The 15641-nt window shown below is 41.3% G+C and overlaps 1 protein-coding gene across 3 annotated transcripts; it reads right to left on the bottom strand.

Moving 5' to 3' along the window:
* Window positions 1-390: 390 nt before the first annotated feature.
* Window positions 391-15560, bottom strand: HSF2 (heat shock transcription factor 2). Of its 3 annotated transcripts, XM_063389900.1 has the most exons (14): window positions 15306-15560; window positions 11888-11996; window positions 11567-11694; window positions 10058-10182; window positions 8018-8093; window positions 6807-6868; window positions 6608-6692; window positions 5604-5773; window positions 4207-4319; window positions 4032-4116; window positions 3373-3478; window positions 2389-2448; window positions 1709-1775; window positions 391-1324 (listed from the first exon to the last, which is right to left on the bottom strand). In XM_063389900.1, exons 1-14 carry the CDS (start codon window positions 15471-15473, stop codon window positions 1035-1037), a joined length of 1644 nt encoding a protein of 547 aa, XP_063245970.1. In that variant the 5' UTR covers window positions 15474-15560; the 3' UTR covers window positions 391-1034. The 3 variants fall into 3 exon arrangements, with proteins under 3 accessions (XP_063245970.1, XP_063245968.1, XP_063245969.1); XM_063389898.1 differs by having other exon boundaries at window positions 4032-4319; XM_063389899.1 differs by lacking the exon at window positions 2389-2448 and having other exon boundaries at window positions 4032-4319.
* Between the last annotated feature and the right edge of the window lie 81 nt (window positions 15561-15641).

Genomic DNA, 15641 nt, shown 5'->3' with positions numbered 1-15641 from the left:
TTTGATTTACAGTTTATATTAAAATCAGGAGCTCAAGATGAGGTGATCTGGTTTAAAGTCACCTGGTAAAATTCACTGCAGCACCTGTGGCTTCCATGAGGGCAGTAGTGGACACACGCCTTGGAGGAGGGGTAGGGCTCCTCCAGTGGAAGGAAAGCAACAGTAAAATGGGAGAGAACTCCCTTTTGTGTGCTACTGCTGGAAAGGTTTGCTGCATTAGACACTTGTTTTGCAGGCTTATCAAAAAACCCTTCAGGCTGGAGATAATGGAACTATTTTCCAGGAGTTGTGCACAGCAGACCTTGCACAGCTACTATGATAAGAAAACAAGAGGCTGTTAAATCTATAACCACGTGGCACACAGAATAAGAGACAAACTCTTGACATGTATCACACTTAAGTAACATTTATTCTGTCAGCATAGATGGTCCAAGTTAAAAGTACTCATGCAGTCATGGGGCCTGGCCGCTGTCAAGAACTTTTCCCCAGTTTGTGCTATGTGAGCACTTCCACTGAAGTGAAAGTAAGGCAGAACCAAGATTTAGCAAGGTACAGGCACTTTGTTCCCAGCTGAAGCAGGGAAAAAAAAAGCCTACATCAGGTCCTGGTCCCCCCACCCCAAAAACGCCTCATGTGTGTTAAACAAAACGTAAAAAATAAAACCCCCGAAATACAGAAAGTCAGTGTTCCCTAACCATACACTACTAGTTTATGTCATCATAGTAAGACAAGAAGTATAGGAAACCATAACCCAAAGCTCACTAACGACAAGTGTTGGTTACCTGCGGCACGAGCAATGTGTACAACACCAAGTGTTCACATCAGTGCAGCAGCAGCCTGGCTCAGCAGTGGCAGCTGTGCCTGGTGGCTTGTCTAACTCCATAGCTAAACAACTGCTTGTATAAGAGAGGAAAGGTACTTCAGATTCCACATATCTGGTTACATAAAACAGTGATTTACAAAAAACTCTCATACCAAACAATATGCTAAATAAATAGTTCATCTTCATGACTATATACAGAGCCTCCCTCACATCAGTTATTCAGAAAGGACATGTCTGTGTCCATGGGTGCTGGGGCAAGTTCGCACAGGTAGAACAGCGTGGCTTCGCTCGCCTCTGCCTCCGTCAGTGGCTCCAGACGCACCAGTTTGCTCTGGGTGGGCTGGGGATCCAGGCTGCTCTCCAGGAGCTCCTCCCCCTCCAGGGATTTTTCAACAGTGGAAGGAGTTTCAGCTGTGAAGCTCCCACTCTCAACAGCAGAGCCAGGGTTCCCATCCAGGAACGCAAGGAGTGGAAATGCAGTGTAGTGTATCAGCTGCTTATCTACAGGGGGAAAAAATGCAGAGAACATCAATGCATGTGCCTTTCTGCATGCACAAGGAAAGAACAAAATCCAACCCACAGTACTTATTTGAAGAAGAATTAATAAAGATAGGTGTTTGTGTTTTTGAAGAATCGTTATATTCATGGAAAACACTGGTGCGAATTCACCTACAAAAAATCAGTTTCTCTGCATCTACTACAGAAGTAAAAATCTAAAAAGCAAATATTGTAAGTAAGTATTGTGTAAGTATTGTGTTTTGGTTATTTATCAGTAAAACATAAAACCAGATAAGGAGCAAATAACTGAGATGGCTTTTAGAGTAATGTTCAACTGTTGAAGTGTTTTAATAGATCACTACAGTTAAACTGATCTGGGCTTAGTACCTTGTGTTTCCTGTGAAGCCTCTGGATCAGCGTTATTCTTGTTAGTTTCTTTTCCCTTTGTCTCCACCTGGGAACAAAAGCAAACTCTTAAAATACACGTTTAAAGCCTGTTCCAATGCCACTGGAAAACTGACCAACTACTACAATTTTTTTTTTTTTATTTGTGTTAAGATGCAGTGGCATAATCAGTATTACTCACACTAACACACACCTTGGCTGAGAAAACATGAAATGGAAACAGGCTACAAAGCAAGAACCAAAACTAATGCTTTAAATGAACAGGACAAATTCAAAGTGCTGCATCTTTGCTCCACTGCTTACTACTGTGTTTCTCTTCCAACCAGACAATACAGATGAAACCATTCTGACAGAAGTGCATACCACGTTTGCAAGTAAAAAAATCTCAGGGGATACAAAAGTCAAGAGATTGGTACATTGTAGAGATAATACAACTTTTATAGTTTTATACAAGTAAAGGACATTACTAATTAATTGGGGTGCTTTTTCCTTTGCTGTTTAAAGCCCAACAGGATGAACTCAGCTGCAGTCTTCCTATTCTCATGCAAGTCTTAAAAGCCAGAGCACAAAGTGCCACAATTCCAGTAAAGAAAACAGTAAAAGATGAGTGGATTTTGCATCTCTCACTACTGTGTATGTTGAGCAATGGATTTAAGACTTACTTTGGTATTAGTGACATGATCATGATCTGTGGGATTCATCTGCACAGAACTTGTAAAAAGCTGAGTAAGACAAAAGACATGAAGTTTTAGGTATCTCAGTGTTGCTATTAAGAACACAAGACCATTGCTTCTGCATGTGTGAGAATAACCCCTGTACTTATTCCACCCTCTGTAAGGACTGGAGTCTATTTACAGGTAATTACTGCTTTTACAAAGAAAATCTAGCTTTGGAGCACAATGGTTTGGAATTCCATGAACCCTGATCTGAAAAGAAACAACTGTCTGGCACCTAAAACGGTTTGCTGTGGTCCTACAGTACCAGTTTCTTCTGACATTGCTGCATGGATAATTCTGTCTACAATAAGGATGAACTCAAGTTGCAAGTGACACCAAGCTGGAAGGAGTCATCAGTGAGTGCAGAGCAGAGCTGTTTCTAAAAGGGGTCTGAGTGAAGGGGGAGGGGGGCCAACAGGCACTCAACAGCCCCATGTTCCCAGGAGCCAGTAACCTCCTGCACTGGCCCACGTTAGGCTTGAGGAACAAATGGACAGGGAGCAGCACCTCAGAGAGGGGACATGTGAGTCATGGCAGACAACACCCTGCCACCAGCCAGCAACATGGCCTGGCTACAGGGAGCAAGGTTCTTCTTAACCCCAGTTCACTGCCAAGACCACAGTACTGGATTATTTCAAAGCAAGAGTATTAATTGACTTGACAGCTAAGTTCACATCACAACAAATATAAGCATTATTTCATTAAGAAAGCCATTGTTCAGTAAGAAACTTAAGCATTCACTTGAGCAGTGGTGTAGCATGAAGACTTACACCAGCACTCCAGAAACTCATAAATATTTATAACTTTGCTTTGTAAAGGGAAGGCAGAAAAAAAGACCATTTGTGATTTAAATCCATATTAAATAGCAATAACACACACACATTTTTCTATATCCTATCATGAGAATACTTAAAATTAAGTCAAAATTACATCAACCAGGAGATCTGGATCTATGCTGAACTGTCGTCCTGACAACAAAGCCTGGAAGTCCTCTAAACTGCAGTCGATACTGTCCAGATAATCCAGAAGTTCAACTCTAGAAGGCAAACAGTATTTTATTGCTGTATCCCTTAATAAAGTAAGAAAAGTCCTTAAATAAGCTTTACACAGATGTACTACATGCATCTAAAAATCTCCACCAGAACTTGAATGAACTGAGTCTTTCACTAGAAATGACCTCTGGAAAAAAATGAAGCCTTTTAGAGGAGAACCCAAGTCAGCAGACAGGTGCTCTGGAGTAGGTAGCACAGGAATTACATCAACATAACACTATTACATGACATTAGCAGAGATGCAATTATTCCATCCACATAGCCCTAATGGGTCTAATCCACCTGCAGGAGTGACAAAAATAAATCCTGACAGTTTAAACAATCTCCACAACATTACACTGCCAGATTAAACAACTCACTTAATGAAAATCAGAGGTCGCTTCTTAAAATATTTAAAATAGAAGGATCGTCAGAAACTGGCTGGAATAAGTGGCCTGTAAGTTTAAAGTTCTCAATAGATACCGCTATTCAGTTCTTTTTACTTCAGTCAAATAATCAGTTCTAATACTTGAAAAAACAAAACACCAGACTACTCACTTTCCAAGAAGATTTATATTCTGTGATATGACTCCATTTTCACCATTTTCATTGAGTATGGAATCCATCACAGAGACTGGGTCTTCTGCAGTTAAAGTTGACTGGTTATTCAGCTGTACAGCACTTGACATGAGTGGGCTTGTGCTGTCACTGACAGAGCTGGCTGGATCATTACCTGGGACAGCAACTGATTCAGTGCTTTTATCCCCTTGAATTACAGGGGCATATTCATCTTCATTATCATCTTCCACAATTACAATATCGGGAGAATGGTAGCTACAGCTACAGCTGTAATGTAAGATAAATTAATTACAGCATTTCATACACATTTAAACTGATATTATTCCACAAGTTTAGTTACCTCTCACTTTAGTCAAGCTACTATTCAAGCTACTATCAGGAAATAAACTTTTCTAGTGCTTTTTAATACTAAACACAGATATTTTAAATACCTATTTCCCATTGGCGCAGTTCTGCAATGATCAGTGCAATTAATGCAGCTCAGTTAGCAGACACTGTTGTGCCAGACCACAGTTACCAACTGCTAAAGAGCTATAGGAACACCAATACTTGAACAACTATAAGTTTGCATATAAATGTGATGTATGAAGTGAAGCAAATCATACAAGGTCCTCAAACCAGACAGACAGTATATATTTTGCGTATTTCCTGTTGAACAGCATCACAGTCTACAGGTTTGTAGTTAACCTTATTATGCATACCAGGAATAAAACATGAAAACCAAGAGCAAGCCTCAGCTGATTTGCTTTCAATCCCTATTCTGGTTCTTAAGAACCCTTAAGAAGCTGTTAGTTATGTTGCCTCTATCACAGCCCTTCTCTCATGAAGCTTTTCTATCAGAGAATGCATTTCCAGGCATCAGCTGAGCAAGAAAAATGGTGCCAATCCAAGCATAAGGTACAAATATTGAGGGTTTTTTTCCTTGAGGCATAATACAGGCCCTATCAATCCGATGGAACTCAAGAAGAGAGCTCGATCTAAATCCCTGGACCAAATTTCAACTTGCTTGTAGCTGAAAGATGAACAATTTCTGTAGTATTGGAGTACAGACAGGAAGGAATATAACCACAAAAGACAACAGGGACTTCAACAAACCCAGAACCCTGAAATTAACTGGCTTAAAGCAAAGACCACACCACAGAATCTGACAAACACCGTATGTAAATTATTCTCCTCAAAACCCTGCAGAAACAAAGGAAGTCGTTCCTGTCTTTACACATAACCAAAAAGTATGAAGACTTCTCTTACTCTGACTTTAATATATTTAACTATTATACCATAATATAGATTACCTTCATCAGTTTTCAACTATCCTCCTGATATTAAAACTCCAGCAGCCAAATAACTATTTTGGAACAAATCCAGAGGTCAATAAATCAAAAGCTAGTGTGAATCCACAGATGTAGTTTCTACATGTGCACGAGTGCTGAGTAATTCTAACCACTTCATTAAAAAAACTATCTAAGGCATCTGAGTTAGTGCATATTATACAAATATATACATATATATACTGAAAGCCATTTATAACACACACTCCTTGAGACTTCTTACTTGGAAGAATCTGAAGTGGTATCTTCACTTGTTTCTGGTGTAACAGGAAGATTTTCTTCATCAGCCATGGGATGTTCTTCCTCACCCACATCCTCAGTGACATCATAAATAACAATGTCATCTGAAATCTGTTCCCTTTGTTTTAAGCCCTCACTTCTGTTGAGAGGTACCTGGGAATTATTTTTAAAAGAGTCAGGGTACAGAGGAATGATGAGCTTCAGCATTTTGACAGTTATCATTGCATCTTACAATGCTTCACATCTGACACAGTCTAAGAGCTTTCCTACACCTTGGAGATTACAAGCCGTTTGTACAGATCTATGTTTAATAGAAAAAGCCCTACCAGTAAATAAACAAGCTGGAGAATAACAGCTACAGGAAAAAGAATTTGGCAAATACTACAAGCATAGAAATAAAATTAAACTAGCACTGTCAGATAATACAATTAAAAATAATATCATAGTGAGTGCTGTTTAAACAGTACTTTGTTATAAAGCTACCAATTCTAGTGCCATACTACAGCATTGGTTTTAATGATTTCCTTGCCAATCATTATTTGGACAGCAGAAAACTTTCAGTGGTGTGACTCATCCAAGTTTAACAGGAACGTGACTTTGCTGGGTTGGACACTGCCTTGCAGAGCAACACACTGGACCCTGGGGTCCCTGTATGGGGCCAGGGCTGCCACATGCCTACGGATAACAATGCAACATTATACATGCTATTTCTAACAGCGCCAGTCCTAAAAGCAAACTGCTTTCAGCAGGATCATGTCAAGCTGTATTTAATACACAGGTAACTGGTTTATACATGCTTATATTGGAATGTGAATGGTGATTATCAACACATTTAGCTTCTGAAAGGAAGCAACACATTCTATCACTTCTACAAGCTGACAGCTCTCAGTGCACAGCTGCGTTACAGTCTCCACGTAACAATGAATTCCATCTATCTGCCCACCTGCACTCCATCGTAACAGAGAGTACCAGTAACAGAAAACTTACGTGGTGGCTACTGTCAGCTGGTTCTTTCACAATTTTCTGAAATACATTCGACTTTGTAGGTCCATTAGTGTTCAGAAGTAGAGGCCTACATCAGAAAGAGTAAAGAAAGAAGGCCATCTCAAACCCATTTCCTTGGTAATTAGTCAACAAGGCCTGTCAGTTTACCACGTGGACAGGAAGTTTTCAAGACTGTATTTACCTCTTGCGTTTTAGGCTCACTAGTTGGTTATTCTGCACCAAGGTAACAATGAATTGTACAATCTGTAAGGGAGAGAACACTATTGTTGGTTGCTTTACTTTGTTTCCCTTGAGTACCAAGCCAACTTATAGCAAAAGACATCAGTAATAAAATCAATACATAAACACCAAAACACATCCTTTGTATAGTAACTTTTATACAGAGCTGTTCTGAAAACCTAAAAATCAAGGTAAAAACCAGTGCTGATAATATCTAAATAATTACTCAATTATTAAAGAAAGTTTCCACATAGCAGGTGGTAAGAGACAGCTTTTACATGACATCATACAATACACAGAAAAGACATTCAGCAACTCAAACTATTTAAAGAATTCTAATTAGCAATGACAAAAGCCATATAGGGATGTGGACCATATAGATAATCTGTATCTGTAAATACTGGTTCTGGTGGAAGGCATTTTTGACAGATTCAGAAAAAAAATTACACATACAATTAACAGTATTCATCAGCTGTCTTTCCTTTTGAAATGTTGGCTTTTCTTCTCTTATGTTTTAAATCTAAGGCTTAAATGTATGTATCTGGCTTGAAGAAACTAGAAAAAAAATCAGCAAATCTCTGCTATAAGGCTACTTGCAGTGATGCCCTTTCTGATATGTTAAAAAAATAGATCTATAAACTCTATACATTTATATCAGTTTTGGTAGATCATTAATCTGTTAAATAATCTAAGTTAACATATTATCAATAGGCTCCACTCAATTATCTATTCCTCTGGTAATTAGGAATATACAGTCAGTGGGTCAGTTAAGTGGGGCACTAGTGAACTTCCAATACAGAATCTTGTAATTCTTGCAGTAAGAAAGTTTCTCTTGAGATCAGCTGACACAGAGAATTAGACATCTGATTCCCAAAGTAATAAAAAATGGATGCACCAAATTAAGGGCAACTTAATGATACAGGATGTTCTTGAGCCTCATTCTTTGAAAGTGTTTACAAGACTTTGGCCTTATTTTCTGTTTATGCAATATCATTCCCTGAATGTTTGTATCACTAGGGTTGGTTCATCATATACCACCCTGCTGTTTCTTCTAATAAAGAGAGATTTGACATTATAAAAAGCTGAGTGAGGGCAAAGCAAGGTAACGTGGCAGAACATTCCTACTTCAGAAGCACTCACTCAGGCACACATGACATTTGAATGAAGCCTTACCTTTCGAATAACTTGCTGCTGTTGCAAGTGTTTTGCTCTCAGTTCTGACACTTCCCTCCAAAGGGATTCATTCTCTCTGTTTAAAAATGATGATTTAAAAGTCACGTTAAAACTAGTTATTAATTTTTGTTAAAGATCAGTTGGCTTCATTAAAACTCTTTGAAATGTGTTTCTAGATTGGGGGTTGCTGTCACACAGGCAGCAAGCAGCCTTGGAAAGTAACCACAGAGACCCAAACACATCAAATAGCCTGCAGAGAATGCATCTGATTTAAAGGAAAAAAAAATTCCCAAATTTGGCAATAATCATTACCCATATATTCAGCATTTAAAAATTAACTATCACCATTTAACAGTTACCTCTATTAGCTCCAGTCAACGGGCATGTTAGGTGATAAAAAGTAACAAGAGCTTGTCAAAGGTAGCAGTTTTCATGAAACACTGCCATTTTAGTAATCTTGGTTCTTCCAGTACTGATGGGATTCCAGTTACTGACACAGTGTAAAAACTGCCCTACTGTAACCACAAGCCTTGTTGTTTCCAACAGTGTATGCCGTATTAAGAGGCAGATAATGAGTACCAAAAGCTTCAACAAATATGGGCAGACAATATACCATCCTCCTGTCTTTTGTAGTTTAATTTTCAACACAAAAAAGCCAACTCCAATGGTGTTTGGGTTTTTAGGAAACCTTAAACTAAGTTTTCAGAAACAGCAGCTCATATGCAGTGTGATGCAGGGTACTACCTGCTCCTCAAACTGCTCCTATGTCCAACATACAACTTAAGAGTACAGTCCCATCCCAAAAGTCAGGGATTCTGAACTTTCTCCATTTTTCCTCTAGCTTTATCAACATGTTTTTTTGTAAGACTAGGTCTTCTGATTTAGCTCGAGTTTCTACCTCAATCACTTTAAGCTGATGGGATGACAATATGGATGTCAAAGACCAACCACTGTGTTCTCACCTGTATGAACTATCAGGTCGTTAGCAACTGGCTGTCATTTCAGTCAAAGCCAGCCCTGCTCTGGGCAGCGATTTGGACCTGATGGCTCTCTGAGGTTCCTTTCAACACAACTTTGTCCAGGATTTCAAGAGACCAAATATGATATTTACTCTAGACTGGCCAGATTGTAATAAAGACTGTGCCTAAGCAAAAGAAGTTCACCTCTGATGATTCTACCACTCAAGTCACTACAACTCGTGTCTAGAAATGAGAGAATTTACTTCTTAAAACCAGAACTAACTGGGGACTTCTGCCACAGAGGCCTGAGACCTTCTACTAGAAGAAACAGAAACTCTAGTAGTTTCTATTGAGCTGATGTGACTTACAGTGCATGACCTTATGCTCATGTATCTTGTCTGTATCTACACATTCTAGAGGATGAAGTAATTTATGACACACATCTCTTTCACTGTTAAAAATAAACCATAATTTCTAAGCAGGCAGTATTGAAATTCTAAAAAAACTCTATTTACATTTGGATTTTCAATTCTGTTTCTCTGTAATGAGGTAATTAATGAATTTCCAAATTAGATTTCTAAATATATTTTCATAGGTATTAACTCTTCCATAATTTTAAACAGTGGAGGAATGAAGACAGAAAATAATAGGAAAACAAAAAACAGTGAGCAAAGACATTATTTGTCCTACAAAAGTACTATATGCAAACCACACAAACCAAAGTCTGCCTCAAACCAAATACAGTAACTATTTCCAACTTGAAGTCAAAAACCAGCATAATTTATACTAAGAGCTGATTTAAATAGTCACACTCAGCATCTATATGGAACTATTACTACAGGTGTTGTTTAATTCCCTACTACTAGACAGTTGTGCAAACACCAACATTGCCTGTTATTCTTAATAATATCAGAAAATTCAATTTTAAAGCAATTTTTCTATTAAAATGTATGTTCCTAAAATAATAATTTCAATTAGGCAACCAGAAATCAAGAGGTTCCTTCCTAGAATTAGGTCTTTGTCCAGATCTAGTGTCACAATTACTCAGCACTAAGGATCAGATACTGATGAACCAACTTACCTTTTCAAAAGAGACAACTGAGATTCAATAGTTGTTTGTTTAATTTGCACTTTTTGAGCACTGCAAATTATTTTAGAGAGATCTTCCTGACGTATCTTGTTTTCTTCAGGTCTCGAAGAAGAAACCTTTAAAAGATTAGAATCCAGAAACAACACTTCCCTTAACTCCTGCTTAACTGTTATTCTCTTTCACTGACCAAGTATATTTTCTTACTAATGTTGACAAAATATGCACTTAATAATAAACCAAGCATCCAAAAATACCCCAAACTAGAAACACAGCTGTCACCACATAAGCTTTAGTTGTTACAAACATTTGTGTACACTCAGACTCTTCAGGCATTTTTCCAAGTACTCTACTTCACCCTAACTGCATCACAATAACCTGGTGATAACAAATCACCAGGTTAACCATCACTGTTAGCTGGTTTTGGCTGGCATGGGGTAATTTTCTTCACAGCAGCAAATACGGGGCTGTATTTTGGACTTGTGCACTTGTGCTGCAGTGCTGACAACACAGAGATGTTTCTGTTACTGCTGAGCAGTGTTGCACGTGGAGTCAAGCTTTTCTGCTTCTCACCTCACTCCACCAGCCAGCTGGCTGGGGCTGCACAAAAAATGGAGAGGGTACACACACAGCTGGGACAGTAATCCCCACCTGACCAAAGGAGCATTCCATACCATACGGTGTCATGCTTAGCACATAAAACTGGGGGAGAAAGAAGGAAGTGGGGAGGATGTTCAGAATGATGACATTTGTCTTCCCATGTCACCATTACATGTGATGGAGCCCTGCTTTCCTGGGGATGGCTGAATACCTGCCTGCTCATGGGGAGTGGTAAATGAATTCCTAGTTTGGTTTTGGTTGTGTGTGTAGCTTTTGTTTTACTTATTAAACTGCCTTCATCTCAACCCGTGAGTCTTCTCACTTTTACTCTCCCAATTCACTCCCACATCCTGACATGGGGAGTGAGCAAGCGGCTGTAAGGGACTGAGCTGCTGACTGGGGTTAACCATGACATCCAGTTTAATCTGCCATATTTCTATTTGCCATCTATGATCACTTGACTCAATAACAGCAGAGCACACTTCAGAAGCATAAAAAACATGTTTATAGGTCTGCCCCATTCTCTTGGGTGTAAAGTCTAATGCTTACAGTAGCTTTGCTCTTAAACAAGTTACATAAATGAGCAGTTTCTTATATTGCTGATGGTGAAGTCAAAGCATGCTCTGCACTTCCAATAGTCCTTTGCAAATTGTCATATTATGCAACTCACTTTTTTGCCACCTGTGAAACTTTACTATAATGACAGCAAAGTAGATAAAAAAGCCTTGTCAACTCCCCCAAAATATCTTTAAACAAGCTCAAGATATAAATGAAAGCAGGGCAGTTTGTTTCCATAAACTCCGAACTTATTTGCACTCAATCCTGCAGTAAAGGTTGACATGAACTTCGCTATTTATCAGTATTAAATAGTACAGATTTTCCACATACTGAATTTTCACTAACCTTCCTTTTAATGTGCTCCAGCAAGTCCTCTCGGCCCTGCCTAAAATACGCGTGCCGAAACTCTACTGGACCATCTCGCTCCAGTTTGACAATTCCAGAATCAACATGGACAACTTTACGGAAGCCATCTTTAAAAAACAAAAGAAAACAAAAACCTCAAAACCCACATTAAGAAATCCCAACTATCCTGTTGCCAATTTTGAGGATAAGACAGTATCCTAGTTGCAGAGAACATAAGGCCACTGCTCAAAGGAAATTATAATTTAACTTTTACGTACAGGAATTAGAACTGTGTTGGAATGCAAAAATCCAGGAACTTACACATGTTTAACTGTCTGACAAAGCTTGCCATGTTGTTATGCTTGAAGTACTTGGGAAGAATCTCCTTTGCGAATCTCTGCTCATTCAACACCAAGAAACTCTTTCCATTCTAAAATGAGAGAGACACAGTAAGCCACTTAAAAACCATAGCAGAAAACACACTGGGCTTTTAGAATTAATCACCAGATTGGAATGTTTCCTTTTGCAGGCAGTACATTACTGATCTGCTTGCCTACGATTTTCCAAAACAAAAAGTGTACAAACCTTGCAGTCGCAAAGCAACTGAGTGCTATCAATTGACATCATCACCTGTATCTGAAGGGGAAGATCTCTATTGTTACACACTGCTTTACCAAGATACAAAATAATTGTTTACCAGCAATTATCAGTTTCGCTACAGGACAATACTATCAATTTTGAATGTAGTTTTGAAGCCCTGGTAAGAAATCTTAACAAAGAACCTGAGCAAGGAAAAAAAATACCAACAATCAGCTGACAGTCCCATCTGCCTTTCAGTATAAAAGCATGATTGGTTTGATAGGACTTGTACAGCAGATGGAGCTGTCAAAGAGGTGATGGTATCCCCTGGGTTTTGGAGTTACCAGACAGGTAGCTACCTAAAGCAAGATTCCCCTTATGGAATGCCAATTGTGAGAGAAGACTGACCTTTTATATAAATCCACAGGCTTTAACTAAAATAGAAGGATCAGCTCTTTTTTCTTCAATGACTGCACTCCACTTAACTAACAGGGCAAGGAGTTGGCAGAAGGCATATCACCTACTTCAAAATGGTTTAGGTTTTGTCTATACATCCACAATACTCTCATCCTGTAGTTAATAAAAAGTTTTATCTTCAAGAAATGTCAAAACTTCTCCTGCATCTTAAGAGGCCTTTTTAGTTTAATGAGTCACTTTTCTTATGCTCAAATGCCAGCAGTTCTATGATCTCAAGAAGCTTACGGAACCAAATGTAAGACCATATGAAGGTCCTTGTCCGAAGGCGGGTGTCCTTGTTTCAGCTAGGATACAACTGATGTTTTTCTCAGTAGCTGGTAGAGTCCTGAGTTTTTGGATTCAGTGAGAGAATAATGTTGATTGTAAGTTGATGTTTTAGTTGCTGCTGAGCAGTGCTTACCCTAAGTCAAGGTCTTTTCAGCTTCCCAAGTGCTGCCAGCAAGCAGGTGCACAAGTTGGGAGGATGCACAGGCAGCACAGCTGACCCAAACTGGACAAAGGGATATTCCATACCAGAGAACATCATGCCCAATACATAAACGAGGAGAGTTACCTGGCAGGAGGGCCAACTGCTGTTTTTGGATGGGCTGGGGTACCGGCCTGCAGGTGGTAAGCAATTGTATTGGGCATTATTTGTTTTTCTTGTGTTTTCTTTCTGTTTTATTACCGTTATCTTATACTTTACTTCATTTCAATTTTAAACGGTTATCTCAACCCAACAAGAGTTTTACTCTCTCTACCAGTGTGTGAGGAAGTGATCAAGTGACCGAGCTGTACTTGGTTGCCAGTGGGGGTTAAACCACAACAGCTTGTTCCTGCAAATCAGCAGGGAGCATCAGAAACAGGATGTTACAAATGGCTCTCCATTGAATGACTTAAGCGATCACCATTGAGAGGAAGGTAGGGAGATATCACTTCCAGTAATGCCTACCTACCTCCTGCAGACAATCAATCCGTGGAAGAAAAAGGGGAAGCAAAAGAAATGGCAAGAATAGGCTATTTTAGCCAATGCTGTGTCTAAAACTCACAAACTGAAGGTGCTGAATCAAGTGACACTAGTGACCCGTGACACCAACAGATAACTTTCATGCGGTGCCTCACTTTGTTATCACTTTGACACTGTCCAGGCCTAGCACATGAAAATCTGGGAAATGCATCCACACAAGCTGTTGTTGCCCTGACAGTCATTTACAGCAAACCTGTCCGGACATTAAGGCCTGTAAGCTCCACTACACAGCTAAGATTGTCAATTCCTAGTGCCAATGACTGCAGCATACAGCAGTCTTCCAAGTGCTTCATTTGGTACTCCTCATCCATACCACAAGTAATCCCAATACCTCCCCCTCCACAAGAACTGCTGGTTACTAATAATACCAACTGTGATGGGTGGACCTTCCCCTCTATAAACAACCTTGCAGAATCTCAAACAATTATTTTTACTGTTAATTAAAAAAAAAGAGACAAAGATACCTAACAGGTATTGGTGTGTTTACTTGAGATAAACATAAGCAATGGATTTGGAAATTCTCCATTAAAAGCATAAGGCACCAAAACCAGCATTTCTTAATGTAGACTATATCAATCTTCATACAGGCATTAGTATCTCTCTTTTACCAAAAAAACCCAAAAAAACAAAAAAACCCCAAAAAAACCAAAAAACCAAAACCAAACCAAAACAAAAACCCCAAAATACCACAAAAAAATCCCTAAAACAAAAACAAAATCAAAAAAGAAGAAAGAAAAGCTGCCGTAATCTGCTGAGGCCTCCTGCTTCCCTCTTTGGGAAATTCTGGCTGAAGGTACTGGTAAACCATTTTCAGTAAAATATTTAAGACATTTCATTATTGCTAAAGCATTTAAAATAAGGAGCTCTCAGTTATTTTTCACTCAATACCACTTAAAAATATTGATACGATTTGAGAACAGTATGTCCCTAGCTTTTAGCACAACTGTCAATGATGCTCACTGTAGCAACCTGCCAGCCCTTCGTTGCAGTATAAGACTGGTGCCCAATTCGACTTCCCCCGTGGCCCATTCCCTTCCCGCCACCCCAGCAGGTGGACACCGAGCCCGGGAAGCCCCCGGCCATCCCCCACGTGGCCGTTCCCACCGCCCCGCAGGATCCGGCCCCGGGCAGCACACAGGAAACAGCAGAAAGCCTGAGCACGCCGCTCTCCCCATCCTCCGGAGCTCCCCCGCAGCCCCGGCTCACCGCGGGCCAGCCCCGCTCCTGGCACACCCACCATCCCGCGGTGGGAAATCCCCCCGCACCTCCAGGACCCCCGCACGCCGGCTCCTTAAGCGCACGGCAGGACCCCCCGGCTCCCGGGCCGCTTTCCACCCCCCACGGCCGCCCGAGCCTGCTCACTCAGGGCCGCCAGACACACACCCCTCCCTCCGCGGGAGTGCCTGGGGACGCGCCAGGGCGGGCACCGGAGCTCCCACTCCACGTTAAAGTAAAGGAGGGGCTGAGGGCCGAGGCGAGCCCCGGCCTCTCCGAACAACTCGGCCCGGCCCGGCCCGAGCCCAGCCAAGCCATGTGGCCGTGCCCTGATTTTCCATCTCCCCCACGCGCACGCCGAGGCCCACGGCCCCCGTCAGGCCCCGGTGCCCGCCGGAGCGAAGCACAGGGTGATGGCGGGGGCTCCGCCACACGCGGGCGGGGGAGGGGGGGCCGGCCGACCTGGCTCCAGGTGATGAGCTGGTTGCTGGGGGTCTCGCCCAGCAGAGCCCACAGCTTGCTGAGGAAGGCCGGCACCCCCGGGCTGGCGAAGGGAGGCGACGACTGCTGGGGAGGCTGCTGGGGTGGGGGCGGCGGCGGCACCGGCTGCTGCTGCTGCTCCTGCTTCATTGTCGCTCGGGAGCCTCCGGGGCCTCTGTCTGGGGAGCGAGCACAACCAGACCGGCCTCGCCCCGCCCTTCGCCCTCACCCCGCATGCGCGGCGGCCCCGCCGCACGCGCGCGTGCCGGCCCCGCCCCTTCCCCCTGCGCCTTACATAACGTCCCCACGTGCGCCGCC

This window comes from Prinia subflava, chromosome 2 (assembly GCF_021018805.1).
Source record: "Prinia subflava isolate CZ2003 ecotype Zambia chromosome 2, Cam_Psub_1.2, whole genome shotgun sequence".
NCBI lineage: Eukaryota > Metazoa > Chordata > Aves > Passeriformes > Cisticolidae > Prinia > Prinia subflava.
Note: the sequence above shows the minus strand (reverse complement) of the source record. Positions and strands in the feature narration are given on the sequence as shown.

Bases quoted from the DNA above. Each gene is read 5' to 3' on its own strand.
- HSF2 (XM_063389898.1), bottom strand. From the start codon at position 15,473: ATGAAGCAGGAGCAGCAGCAGCAGCCGGTGCCGCCGCCGCCCCCACCC. The intron at 11,997-15,305 runs GTCGGCCGGCCC...CTCTCATTTTAG, and splicing joins AGCTCATCACCTGGAGCCAG to AATGGAAAGAGTTTCTTGGT. The intron at 6,693-6,806 runs GTAAATACAGTC...TTTCTGATGTAG, and splicing joins GTGAGCCTAAAACGCAAGAG to GCCTCTACTTCTGAACACTA.